This window comes from Ornithodoros turicata, chromosome 3 (assembly GCF_037126465.1).
Source record: "Ornithodoros turicata isolate Travis chromosome 3, ASM3712646v1, whole genome shotgun sequence".
NCBI lineage: Eukaryota > Metazoa > Arthropoda > Arachnida > Ixodida > Argasidae > Ornithodoros > Ornithodoros turicata.
In genome coordinates this window covers 34,471,693-34,484,652 of record NC_088203.1, presented here as the reverse complement: position 1 = coordinate 34,484,652, position 12,960 = coordinate 34,471,693, and the positions used below count along the sequence as shown (strand labels likewise).

The 12,960-nt window shown below is 46.5% G+C and overlaps 2 protein-coding genes across 2 annotated transcripts; both read right to left on the bottom strand.

Moving 5' to 3' along the window:
• Positions 1-6,711: 6,711 nt before the first annotated feature.
• On the bottom strand, positions 6,712-8,373 carry LOC135390192 (uncharacterized). Its single transcript, XM_064620158.1, has 3 exons — positions 7,767-8,373; positions 7,296-7,332; positions 6,712-7,012 (listed from the first exon to the last, which is right to left on the bottom strand). Exons 1-3 carry the CDS (start codon positions 8,109-8,111, stop codon positions 6,882-6,884), a joined length of 513 nt encoding a protein of 170 aa, XP_064476228.1. The 5' UTR covers positions 8,112-8,373; the 3' UTR covers positions 6,712-6,881.
• A 2,601-nt stretch (positions 8,374-10,974) lies between these two features.
• On the bottom strand, positions 10,975-12,643 carry LOC135388403 (uncharacterized). The gene is made up of 3 exons (XM_064617963.1): positions 12,037-12,643; positions 11,566-11,602; positions 10,975-11,282 (listed from the first exon to the last, which is right to left on the bottom strand). The coding sequence occupies exons 1-3, from the start codon at positions 12,379-12,381 to the stop codon at positions 11,152-11,154; spliced, it is 513 nt and encodes a 170-aa protein (XP_064474033.1). The 5' UTR covers positions 12,382-12,643; the 3' UTR covers positions 10,975-11,151.
• Positions 12,644-12,960: the final 317 nt, after the last annotated feature.

Sequence of the window (12,960 nt, the reverse complement as noted above, 5' to 3'; positions counted from 1 at the left end):
CAACGAAGAGCCAGGTAATACGTAGCTCAGACCACCACTACACTCATCTCAAAGTTCACTTATGAGCTCCAAATCCACAATATATCTCTCACACAAACGCCTTTCACCTAGGATTGCGTTCCTAGGTGTGTGCACTAAAACGCTTAGCCGCTGCGTACGCCTTCGGAATGTGCGAAATATAAACAATGCCACAGTTGCCAACCCGTTTTGTGTTTCCTAAGCCGCTGCTGCCGCTAATTCAAAACGAAGCTATGGGACGCCTCCAGCAGCAGAGCAGCGGCAGCAGAAAGCTGTTCTGCTGCCATGTTGCCGTGCTGCTGCTGCCGCACCGCTGCTGCTATGCTGCTGCTGCTCGCATAAAGCTATGGGACCCGGCCCTTATGAGTGTTTCTCTCCTTGCATGTCCAGAGCTGTCCTAACCTGCCCAGACATGCCATGATGACGTCACAGGATGTCTAGAACTGGTGGGTCACAGCTGTGATGCTTTCCAACCTGCCTCTGTGCTCCGTCGCCCAGCGATGGTCAGCGGCCGTTCCGTACCCCTTTCTTCAAAATGGCGTCGTTGATCTTCAACTAAACTCCTTCTCTCCACTCTATTTCTATCTTTTTATCTTATTTTCTACCTATTTTTTATTTTTTATCAGCTCAAGTAGCCGGCAACTCGCACTGTGGTCTGGACACGTCTTAGATGCTCCCCAATTAGTGTAATGACTCACTGAATGATCCTAATTATTGTGGGGGTCCCAAATTGCTCTAATTGCTAATTAATGGCGTCCAGGCTACTGTGTGCGTTGCCGGCTTCTTGAGCTGATCATATTCTACTAGAAAACTCACGCTATCTATCACATTTATCAAATAAATTGGTCCCCTACCTGACAGACAACAGTTGTGACCATTTCAGATGAGTCTACCTCTACTGTTCCTTCCCCATCCATGAAGTCATCACCCTAACATTGTTTTAAAAAGCCATACAAATTGATGAAGGTCTCTATTTTTGATTCAGTTCATTTTGATTTTGCATGTCATACGAGGGGTGTTCAAGTCAAACCGGGACTTTCTGTCTCCTGAGTGGACAAATGTGTCGCGCTACTTCTTTTTCGTCATTTTCACACGCGACAGGCCTCCGCGTTCACCACGTGGTGGTCCAATGTTTGTGCAAAACAGAAGACACGTGCTGGACAAGATGGCCGACAACGAGGTGAGCGCGCACATCGAACAGCGAATTGTCATGAAGTTTCTCGTGAATGAAGGAGTAAAGTCATCTGAAATTCACAGAAGACTTCAGGCTCAGTATGGCCACGATACACTTAGCCGCAGCAAAGCGTTTGAGTGGTGCAAACGCTTCCGAGACGGCCGTAGATCAGTGCAGGACGATCCCGGCCGGGGCGGCTCAGAGCCCAGTGTAAGAGTTGCTGAGAACATCCAGCTTGTGGAGCGCCTGATCCTCAAGAACCGACGGATAACATGTCTCGAACTTGCCTTTCTGTGGGAACGTTGAACGCTATCATTCATGAACACCTCCAGTTTCGGAAAGTTAGTGCCCGTTGGGTCCCGAGGCAGCTCTCCGTGTTTGACCGGCAGAGAAGACTGGAAATCTTCCAAGAGCTAAGGTACCGTTTCGACACTGACGACAGCCGTTCCTTGATCGGATCATCACGTGTGATGAAACGTGGGTTCACCATTTCACTCCTGAGTCTAAACGTGGTACCACCATGAATAGTGCATATTACTGCCAGGTTCTCAGGGATGTGCATAAGGCGCTGAAGCAAAAGCGGCCGGGCCTCATCACCAAAGGAGTCCTCCTACTACAGGATAATGCACGCCCGCATACCGCGCATCTCTCGACACGCACCTTACAGAAACTTGGCTGGCAGTTGCTGCCCCATCCCTCTTACAGTCCAGACCTCGCCCCCAGCGATTTCCATCTCTTCCGGCCACTGAAGGCGTTCCTTGGGGGCCGCCACTTCAGCTGCGACGACGAGGTCAAGAATGCGGTCCGATCATGGCTGCTATGCGCCGGTAATGATTTCTACGCTGCTGGCATCCAAGCCCTCATGAAACGCTGGGACAAGTGCATTACTGCAGCTGGAGATTACGTTGAAAAATAAAACTAATTTCTCGCCTGTAAGTTCATTTTGCTTTTGCGAAAAATGAAAAGTCCCGGTTTGACTTGAACACCCCTCGTAGAAAATGAAATGAGGCTACTAGGCATACGAAGCGTTAGCCTGAGGAGCGAGGTGCAATGCCTGGCACCAATGCAGTGTGCGATAACTGAGATATTGCCACCATGAGCCTATAGCAAGTCACAATCACATAAATAAAATACACAATTGCACGAAAGTGTACACCTATTCACACGGATATACAAAAAATTGATATAACATAGTGGCCTATCCTTAATAAGACTCCAACAAGTTTATGTAACTCTGTTTTGAAACTGGACACAGGAGGGGATTTCCAATCACCTGACCAAATTTGTTCGGAAAAGTCTGAATGAGGAAGGGTGTCCCCTGACTTCCATAGTTGGTCTGGAGCAGTAGGACTTTGTAAGGGGCACAGTTTCGGATTTCATACCGTAATGACAGTGTTTGGGATGGTGCTCGAAGATCCTGATTTTACAAGGCGATTTTGTGTAAATGCCTAATTTCCAAGTCAACACTTTGTCTACTCTAAGTATTTGCATGACTTGAAGGAGCTGATGGGCATGTGCATCTATAGACGTGATTGTGATACGCCAGGCTATTTTTTTTTTGTTCACAGCAATTATATCGTAGTAGCCCTCTCCCCAGATTAGACAACACTAGTACAGTTTGGGGTAAACTAAGGATTTCAGTTGGGCTAAACTGGTTTAGAATCTTGAACCCTCCTTTACTATGTACAGCATGCTGCATATTACAACGAGAACAAACAAAATGAAACTTGTACCCGATCCCTCCTTTCTATTTCCTACATTTGGTTCCACATCCTTCCCAAAAAAAAGTCACGAACTACATTGGTGCACACTGCTGTGACAACAATTAAAAACTACACCTGCACGCAGAGTACACAACTTCATTGTACGTACTGTGGGTATTGCTTACTGCACTGGCATAGCTGCATTGTGAACAACACACAGAGTTGTACAATGTTTTGATTTAGTGCATAAACTGCAATTGACATATATCCTTGTTTTTCTTTGTTGCATAAATGATCTTATAACATCTGCATGCCGCAACGTAGTTCTCACAACCAGAGTAATCATAGTATCCATTATACAGAAGCCACTAACTTCGTCACGTCCAGATGCAACACTCCTGGAAGGTAGATTCAAGGAAGGCAAGGAACTAGTGCGGACTTTCGTAGGCGGAGGTTCTTTGTACTCAAACCCAGTTGTTGCACAACTGACGGGTCCTTCTGATAGTCTGCACTCTTAAAATGGAATTGGCAAAAGCTGCGCCTCTCTACATCACTGCCAGCACACCCTCCAATAATGTCAAGCCATAGCTGCCGCTGCGGTTGATAGTGCGGTATCGGATGTAACCGTCGCCAAGAACTCTCCGTGCGTACACCAGTGATTTTCCCAGAAATTCACTGCTGTGGGGGGTGGGGGAGTATGCTTGGTGAAGGTTCCACTTAAGGAATTTTTCTTAGACACGGAAATAATCGTGGCCCAATGGTGACATCTCTGCACAGCTTTCCCGTTTTATTTGTACATGTTATTACGTTAGAACACAGTACATTAGAATACAGGTTCATTATGAACGGCATTTCAACATTAAGATGCATAATCAAACGACCGACAAAGAAGACGATCATCTGCATGGCTGTGGTCCTACAGCCCAAGTTTGACAGTACAGGATGTAATTCGCTGCGCGAGACTCTCTACCAGAACGTGGGGGGTGTTTGGACATCCCTGGCGGGCACCCTTCGACGACACAACCGAGAGGCATGTCGAATGAAATCCAAGAGTGTAACTCGATAAATTGGTCGGTTGTTCCAAAAGATATTAAAATAGAAGCTTGGAAATACAAACACGAACTCTAGTGAAAGAGCTCGCTCGATCCCGAAAGTTGTCGTAGCTATAGTTTCGCTTTCCACAAAAGTTGCCAATTGGATTATCGCAGTCATAAAATATGACGCAGATGTTGAAGTTTGTGTAAACTTTTTATTTCCAGACATTGTGACAACACTATATTGACGTAGAAATGTCGATTCTTGCAGAAAGTTCTTGTTGTAGTGCTTGATCGCGTGACGGAATTCTGCGCGTTGGTAGCATGGGCGTCTGACGTCATTTCAGCGCTGTGCCCAGATGAGTTTTCTATACATGCGTAAGTTTTCTCGGTTTGACACCAGGTGTGCCAGTGTCGGAGCGAACCGTGATGTTTAAAATTCGAGTTTACGAAAACTACCAAGTGTTAAAGGGACAGTCGCATTATCCGAGGTCAATTTCGAAACTAATGCGAATTCTAATTCCTTGCCGACCACTGAAATGGGCCCGAAAATACCATTTCGATCCGCGGCGTACTTTCCGCGCAATCCGATGAAAAGGAAACCGGAATCCTTGCGCCCTCGCTCTCTAAAAGTGGAAGCAAACGTCACCCGGATAAGGCCAATCAGCGCGCGCCCTGGGTAAATGCGAGCCGCGCGCCTGTTTGGCGATCGCGAAGCGAAGGCGAAGGTAGCAAACATGGAGTCTGAAAACGAGAGTGATGTTTCTCTGTCTGGGGGAGATTCTGACGAACATGTAAGCGGTAGCGGCGACGAGTTAATGCTGGATGATGACCCATACTCTACGGACCCAATGCCTCTGGAACCCGCCGACCATGCACGAGATGTGGCTGCCGCTAACCCGCGGGATGACATTTTCAGGTGACGTATCTCTTTGCATGGTTGCCGTCGGATGTGCGAAACAGTTTAGAATGTTGAAATTGTTGTCGGCAGGTGTCTGTGTGGAGTCTGCGACCCACAGGAGCCCGACGAGCGCCTGTGTTGCCATTCTGTTGCCAGGGTGGTAGAAATGTGCAACAGTGCCGCCGTGCAGTGCATAACACAACACCCATTACTCAGGGACATCTGCCTCCGTAGGGAGTTTCTAGTGGTGTACGCGCCCCAATTCTGCCGCTATGATCAACATTTTAGGCGACTCAATCCCCAGGACCACAGGTAAGCCTGCTGCAGTGCTCTTCCGTTTGCTATGATTACGACCGTAATGATTTTTTCGGTAAATGACCTCCCATCAAGATTCGGAAGGGTAAACTCGGGTGCTAGTCGGGTGTTGTTGGTTACGCAAATTGTCGAACCTAAATTGGACAGGGGTTGTATACAAAAGGGCGGCTATTCTCAGCAGCTTTTTGGCCTACGCAAGTTTGCCCCCCATAAATCATACGCGTGGCCGACAGCCGTGGAACGACCCAGAATCCTGGTCCAACAATTCCATTAGGAAAGGTGATGCAACACAGTCGCCTCAGCTAGTCTCGACATGCTCTCAAAATGCCAGTTAGCCATGGCCTGATTGGCAACACAAAACCCTGATTGACAGATATCCAGTGGGAATTCCGAAGGATAGTCTTACAAGTCTGAAAACAGAAGCATTTGAGGTGCCATTAAAGGGGGGGGGGGAGCATGTTACTGAAGAATGTAAGAGTAATATATTTTGGGAGAAATTGTATTTTGCCGGAATTGGAGGGAAGCTGGTTCGGGAGGGAGTTAGCTGTTGGAATCGGGTTCATCCTGAAATAGGCGGACCATTTTTCTGTTGTACTATGTTGCACACCTGCCAACCTTCCACATTCAAAATGCGGGAGACCCCGGAACTAAGAAAGGAATGCACAGGCTTTGAACTCCAAGGTTGGGATAGTGTCTGTTCTTCTGTTCTGGACATCGTCTTCCCAACACTGTGGGAGATTTGGCAGGTATGCAAATGCCCACAAGATATAATGCTAAACAAAAAGAAATGTCATGTGGATTTGTCTTTTCCAGCTGCCTGAGGTTCACGGCATACTCGTCATTCACGAGATGGGTCTGGGGATACCTTGGTCCAAGGAACAGACGACAGGTTCCTGGATGCGTTGTCCGAGCCATCAGGAGGGAGTTCCCATCTACGTCCTATCAAGGCTATCAGCGTTAGGACCATCGAAGCAAGGGTGTCTTGACAAGAGAGACAAGCTGGTGCATACTGATGGCTGGAACTGGAGACATGTAGTGGCAAGACAAAAATTTTGCTGACATAGGCACACTTTGTGTAAATGAGCCCTTGGTCATCCCCCTTGCCTCCCATCAGAGGTTTAGGAGGATACTATTGGTGTCTGGTGTACGGATAAACCTATCCGTACACCACACACCTATAGTATCCTCCAAAACCTCTGATGGGAGGCAAGGGGGATGGCCAAGGGCTCATTTACACAAAGTGTGCCTATGTCAGCAAAATTTTCGACTTGCTGCAATTTTCGTCTTTTCGTCATTGCAGTGTGGGGGATGTTTTGTCTTGTCACTCTGTATCTCCAGTTGCAGTCAACAGACTGTCTACCCATCTGTACAGCAAAAACTACTACACGTGGCAGTATTAGCTCCTGCATCAAATCCAGACTGTACTGCACTAAGTTAGTGCCAAGGTGGGAATATTTTGAATTCTGTGCAGATTTTCAATGCGGTGTAGTGACGGGAATAAAGAATGACCCTATAATTTATCGATTTATTGTACTGTGGAGTATGACGGAGTGGGAATAACGAAATAGCTTAGGTTTATTTGCCTCCCATTATGTATGGGAGGCAAATAAACCTAAGCTATTTTATTATGTTGTGCTGTGGTTCTACATTAATGTGGTGTGAAGTCTGGGCGGTTACAGGTACGCTGCCACAGGGATGTTAGGAGGGTTCATGTTGGCAGATCCATATCTGGTGTACTAGTACGCTATGCAAGTCTGTGTCCATTGTTTTCCTCTTCCTGGAATCAGGGGATGACAACCCCCTTGTGAGATGCGCCGTGAAGTGGGAAGTGGGTCCCCAGCACTTGCTTCAGCCATGACCTCCACATCTGAAATATGGCCTTGAGTGTTAACACTCAAAAGAATATGTTGAGGGCCTAGCAGGTACAATAACAAATATAAAAATGACTATGCAAATAAATCTTCCCCTTTGCGGTCCCTATTTCACTGGCACAGTTATTTTCCTGTCGACATTACGTTATAAACGCTGGCAGCCGCATCACACAAGATTCCTTTCACAGAACTCTACAATTTTCAGGACTCGTACATATCCATTATTTTGTGGGACGTGCAAAAAGAATTGCAATATTTTCGTGGCTTGACAAAACATACCAAATCCAGTTGATTCCGTTGACGTGCTTGCTGCCGCCTGAAATAGAGCCAGAAATTAGCAACAAGGCTGCAGTAGAATACTGATGCAAGTGTCTCGGACGTAGCCAAACACAGGTTGCGATGCTTTCACATCCCTGAATGCTGCCATCAGGCTTACACTATGAACTGTAGAAACATCCACTAGCTGCAATATGATTAAAATAATGCTGTCATGTGGGAGTGTTACGTTACTCCTGCATAATACTGGCGACAATTAGCACCGCAACAACACACCAATCTTTTTTCTCTAGAGTACGCGTACTATTGCGTCAGAATGCTGCAATCATTGTAATAATTTGTGTACATTAGTAGCCGATGTGACTGTGACGTTACAATCGGCGGCGAGGCCAGGTGTTCGCGATGATGTTTACTGTGACAACTGATATTTTTCATCGCAGCGTATAGCTGTGACCACGCAAAATTGTCACTTACCTCCGTTACTGGTTCCTGCCCTTGTTCCTGATCGAATGTGGTAGGGGTGGTAGGCACGGCGTCAATCTTCAGCCGCTTCTGTTTCTGCCGTAGCCCAACTTGCTCCATCTCCAACTCCGGAATTTGCAATACATCTTCATCAAAATAGGCGTCGTCGGCGAAATGACAGGAACAGACGCGTGAAACATTCAATCCTTGGGCCACACCACAGTAGTGGCTGGCGATCGCTGCCTCCCACTTTCGTTTCGTTTCGCCATTGCGAGGTCGGTGAAATCTAAGCTCGGGATTCGCGTTATAAGTCTTTCTGCACCCGAGCACGTAGCACCGGTTTCCTGGCTGTGACATCGCACGTCAACGGCGTGAAATCCTAGGCCACACGCTGTGGTTCAAAGTACTTCAAAGCAAACGCGACAAGACAACAAGAAAAAGGGGCAGCCGCACGCTCAGACACACACAGAATCTGCGGCGGGAAGGAGCGCCTCCTGATGGTTGGTTTATCCGGGTGACGTCATCCAGTGTCGGCGCCTTGCGGGGATTGCCGTGCGCGCCGGAAGCGCGAACATTTAAAAATCGTTTCTGAGTCAACCAAGTGGATTTGTGGGGAGAAAATTTGCCGGCGCACATTATGAACGACAGGGAACATGACCATAATAGTTCCGGAACACGCTTCCGGATGCGACTATCCCTTTAACACATACATTTTCGCATGTGAAGTTGCTTTCGTGTAGTCTATCGGCGGCAGCTGCGGAAAGGTCACTCCAGCTTCTGGTCAGAGACCCTTTAAAGAACGTACCTCTATAGATCAAACGCAGAATGACATCAACCGAACCAACTACGGGCGATTTTGCATTCGTTAATGGATTGCGCCTATGGGAGTATGCGGGTGAAGCACACTTTAAGTTTATGTCACATAAATAAATAATGACCGACCCATTGGTCATGCGTCCAATGGGGCGGCCATTTGTCCTCGAAGAAAGTTAAATTAGGCCGACCATAGGTTGGAACCCTTTGCACTCAATTTGTCTCCCAATTGGTGGCTTCTGGCAGTGGTCGTGGTCCCTGTAGTCACCCCTTCAACGGGATAAAACTGGGCATTGGTATAGACGCCCTTTCTGCTCGGTGTGCTTCTCAGGTAGCAAGAAACCAAAGCGAGTCTGTTGTAGTTCACATATGGCTATTTATTTGAAAATCGACTCATTTATTAATAAACCAGGCTGCATTGTGCTTTTCATTTACATTCAGTTTGAGCAGCAGAGACACAGCTGAGGGGTTACTTTGCCGAGCAATATTCATTATTATGAGCAACACCGATGGGTTCTCATTGTGGATAACATCAGTGATCAGGGGATGTTCATATTGGTTCGATGGAGTTTCTCTGCGCCATGAGCGTTGTGGCTTCTTATCGCACCGTCATAAGGTTTACTTCACAAGCTGGACAATAGGCCACACCAGCACCTCGTACTCGCTGTGACAGTATTCTTTCCCAAAGTACCCGATGGAGACACATCCCAGAGAGGTCTGCAATTTGCCCACAGTGAGGGTGCCATTGTGATGTACGCGACCAATGTAGAGAAGCTCGCCCGTTGACGTGTTTCCACCCTGAAGGGCACCAGTGGGTAACTTCCCGTCGGCTGCTTTAATCCAAGTGAGCTGAGTGCCGCTTGTACACTCCAGAGCCTGTGTTAAAACAAAGCGTGCAGCAAAAAGTTGTCGAGGTCATAACTTAGAGCACATAATAGTATGTACAACCAAAGCCACGCATCGTCATATCTTCAAAGCCCTCCTCGTGCTAAAAAGGCTGCGGAGTTCATCTTTCTCACAGAGTGTATGAGAAGCAAAAAAAAAAAAAAGTTTTGCTCACTTTGTTTGAGAAGCATTACTGCACGAGTGTTTAAAGCCTCCCACGTGGTCTCACACGCGCTTCAAGGCCCACCATCATGTAGCATCACCCACACAGCCCATCTTATCGCGCTGATTTACAGGCCCGAATGCTGATGGTGCTTAACACACCCGACATTATTTCTCACGTCGCCTCACTTTGGATACCTTGGTTTAGGCTTTTCAAGTGAATCAATTTGCATGCAAACAAACTACTCGGGTTTTTATAAAAGCACGCTTAAATAGCACAAAATCCGGTTATTTAGATAGCAATTAGAATCACGTAATCACAATTTAAATCAGTGACCGATGCTGTAACTACCCTGTATAGAACCTTTAAATTTCAATTGCCATTAAAATTGAATTGAAATTGGGGAGCTCACAAGTGCGATAATTATATTCCAGTTTTGATGAATGCGTATAAAGTGTGGAATAAGGTGGGCATCACATTACTAATATGTAACACTTTTTATGCTCAGGTATTTTGGTACGTAATACTAATGCTTGGTTGTATAGTACAAGCAACACTAATACTAGTAATAATTTTATGCTCAAACCTAAAAAAGTAACAAAAAATAAAAGGATTGACTAGACTTTAAGTAAGAGTAAGGTAATTACATGTTAACGCCTGAAACCTATGTTGCTTATCACGCTTTCATTCGGAGTATTCGAGACTTTGCTCTCTGTGCAGAAGTGTAATGACTCGCCATTGCCTAAACAGCAAAATGTAGCCGTCGAGGGCTGGGTCATGAGTTCATGGCATAAATTCTTGAAAGGGCATACCCCATGACAGGCAAGCCTGAGCTATGGGAAAGACAGTAAACAACACAACACGAAGGCTCAAATGAAGCACACCCTTTCGGACATCCTTGTCGTCGGCAAGTAAAGGAATAATTGAACAGAGTTTTTGAAAACCGGGGTGACGCCATGAATGGGCTAACTTAGGAAATTATGGACGTTTACCTAATGCGGTTTACAGAGGCTGAGAGAGTGTTCTTAAAAGTCAATGTAGGGTGCCTATGTCAGCAAAATTTTCGTCTTGCTGCAATTTTCGTCTTTTCGTCATTGCAGTGTGGGGGATGTTTTGTCTTGTCACTCTGTATCTCCAGTTGCAGTCAACAGACTGTCTACCCATCTGTACAGCAAAAACTACTACACGTGGCAGTATTAGCTCCTGCATCAAATCCAGACTGTACTGCACTAAGTTAGTGCCAAGGTGGGAATATTTTGAATTCTGTGCAGATTTTCAATGCGGTGTAGTGACGGGAATAAAGAATGACCCTATAATTTATCGATTTATTGTACAGTGGAGTATGACGGAGTGGGAATAACGAAATAGCTTAGGTTTATTTGCCTCCCATTATGTATGGGAGGCAAATAAACCTAAGCTATTTTATTATGTTGTGCTGTGGTTCTACATTAATGTGGTGTGAAGTCTGGGCGGTTACAGGTACGCTGCCACAGGGATGTTAGGAGGGTTCATGTTGGCAGATCCATATCTGGTGTACTAGTACGCTATGCAAGTCTGTGTCCATTGTTTTCCTCTTCCTGGAATCAGGGGATGACAACCCCCTTGTGAGATGCGCCGTGAAGTGGGAAGTGGGTCCCCAGCACTTGCTTCAGCCATGACCTCCACATCTGAAATATGGCCTTGAGTGTTAACACTCAAAAGAATATGTTGAGGGCCTAGCAGGTACAATAACAAATATAAAAATGACTATGCAAATAAATCTTCCCCTTTGCGGTCCCTATTTCACTGGCACAGTTATTTTCCTGTCGACATTACGTTATAAACGCTGGCAGCCGCATCACACAAGATTCCTTTCACAGAACTCTACAATTTTCAGGACTCGTACATATCCATTATTTTGTGGGACGTGCAAAAAGAATTGCAATATTTTCGTGGCTTGACAAAACATACCAAATCCAGTTGATTCCGTTGACGTGCTTGCTGCCGCCTGAAATAGAGCCAGAAGTTAGCAACAAGGCTGCAGTAGAATACTGATGCAAGTGTCTCGGACGTAGCCAAACACAGGTTGCGATGCTTTCACATCCCTGAATGCTGCCATCAGGCTTACACTATGAACTGTAGAAACATCCACTAGCTGCAATATGATTAAAATAATGCTGTCATGTGGGAGTGTTACGTTACTCCTGCATAATACTGGCGACAATTAGCACCGCAACAACACACCAATCTTTTTTCTCTAGAGTACGCGTACTATTGCGTCAGGATGCTGCAATCATTGTAATAATTTGTGTACATTAGTAGCCGATGTGACTGTGACGTTACAATCGGCGGCGAGGCCAGGTGTTCGCGATGATGTTTACTGTGACAACTGATATTTTTCATCGCAGCGTATAGCTGTGACCACGCAAAATTGTCACTTACCTCCGTTACTGGTTCCTGCCCTTGTTCCTGATCGAATGTGGTAGGGGTGGTAGGCACGGCGTCAATCTTCAGCCGCTTCTGTTTCTGCCGTAGCCCAACTTGCTCCATCTCCAACTCCGGAATTTGCAATACATCTTCATCAAAATAGGCGTCGTCGGCGAAATGACAGGAACAGACGCGTGAAACATTCAATCCTTGGGCCACACCACAGTAGTGGCTGGCGATCGCTGCCTCCCACTTTCGTTTCGTTTCGCCATTGCGAGGTCGGTGAAATCTAAGCTCGGGATTCGCGTTATAAGTCTTTCTGCACCCGAGCACGTAGCACCGGTTTCCTGGCTGTGACATCGCACGTCAACGGCGTGAAATCCTAGGCCACACGCTGTGGTTCAAAGTACTTCAAAGCAAACGCGACAAGACAACAAGAAAAGGGGGCAGCCGCACGCTCAGACACACACAGAATCTGCGGCGGGAAGGAGCGCCTCCTGATGGTTGGTTTATCCGGGTGACGTCATCCAGTGTCGGCGCCTTGCGGGGATTGCCGTGCGCGCCGGAAGCGCGAACATTTAAAAATCGTTTCTGAGTCAACCAAGTGGATTTGTGGGGAGAAAATTTGCCGGCGCACATTATGAACGACAGGGAACATGACCATAATAGTTCCGGAACACGCTTCCGGATGCGACTATCCCTTTAACACATACATTTTCGCATGTGAAGTTGCTTTCGTGTAGTCTATCGGCGGCAGCTGCGGAAAGGTCACTCCAGCTTCTGGTCAGAGACCCTTTAAAGAACGTACCTCTATAGATCAAACGCAGAATGACATCAACCGAACCAACTACGGGCGATTTTGCATTCGTTAATGGATTGCGCCTATGGGAGTATGCGGGTGAAGCACACTTTAAGTTTATGTCACATAAATAAATAATG

What these genes read in the sequence shown, in the direction of transcription:
- LOC135390192 (XM_064620158.1), bottom strand. Translation starts at nt 8,111, where the DNA reads ATGTCACAGCCAGGAAACCGGTGCTACGTGCTCGGGTGCAGAAAGACT. An exon ending in GGCAGGAACCAGTAACGGAG is followed by an intron (nt 7,333 to 7,766) that starts GTAAGTGACAAT and finishes GCTCTATTTCAG; the next exon opens with GCGGCAGCAAGCACGTCAAC. An exon ending in AACGGAATCAACTGGATTTG is followed by an intron (nt 7,013 to 7,295) that starts GTATGTTTTGTC and finishes GCCATATTTCAG; the next exon opens with ATGTGGAGGTCATGGCTGAA.
- LOC135388403 (XM_064617963.1), bottom strand. Translation starts at nt 12,381, where the DNA reads ATGTCACAGCCAGGAAACCGGTGCTACGTGCTCGGGTGCAGAAAGACT. An exon ending in GGCAGGAACCAGTAACGGAG is followed by an intron (nt 11,603 to 12,036) that starts GTAAGTGACAAT and finishes GCTCTATTTCAG; the next exon opens with GCGGCAGCAAGCACGTCAAC. An exon ending in AACGGAATCAACTGGATTTG is followed by an intron (nt 11,283 to 11,565) that starts GTATGTTTTGTC and finishes GCCATATTTCAG; the next exon opens with ATGTGGAGGTCATGGCTGAA.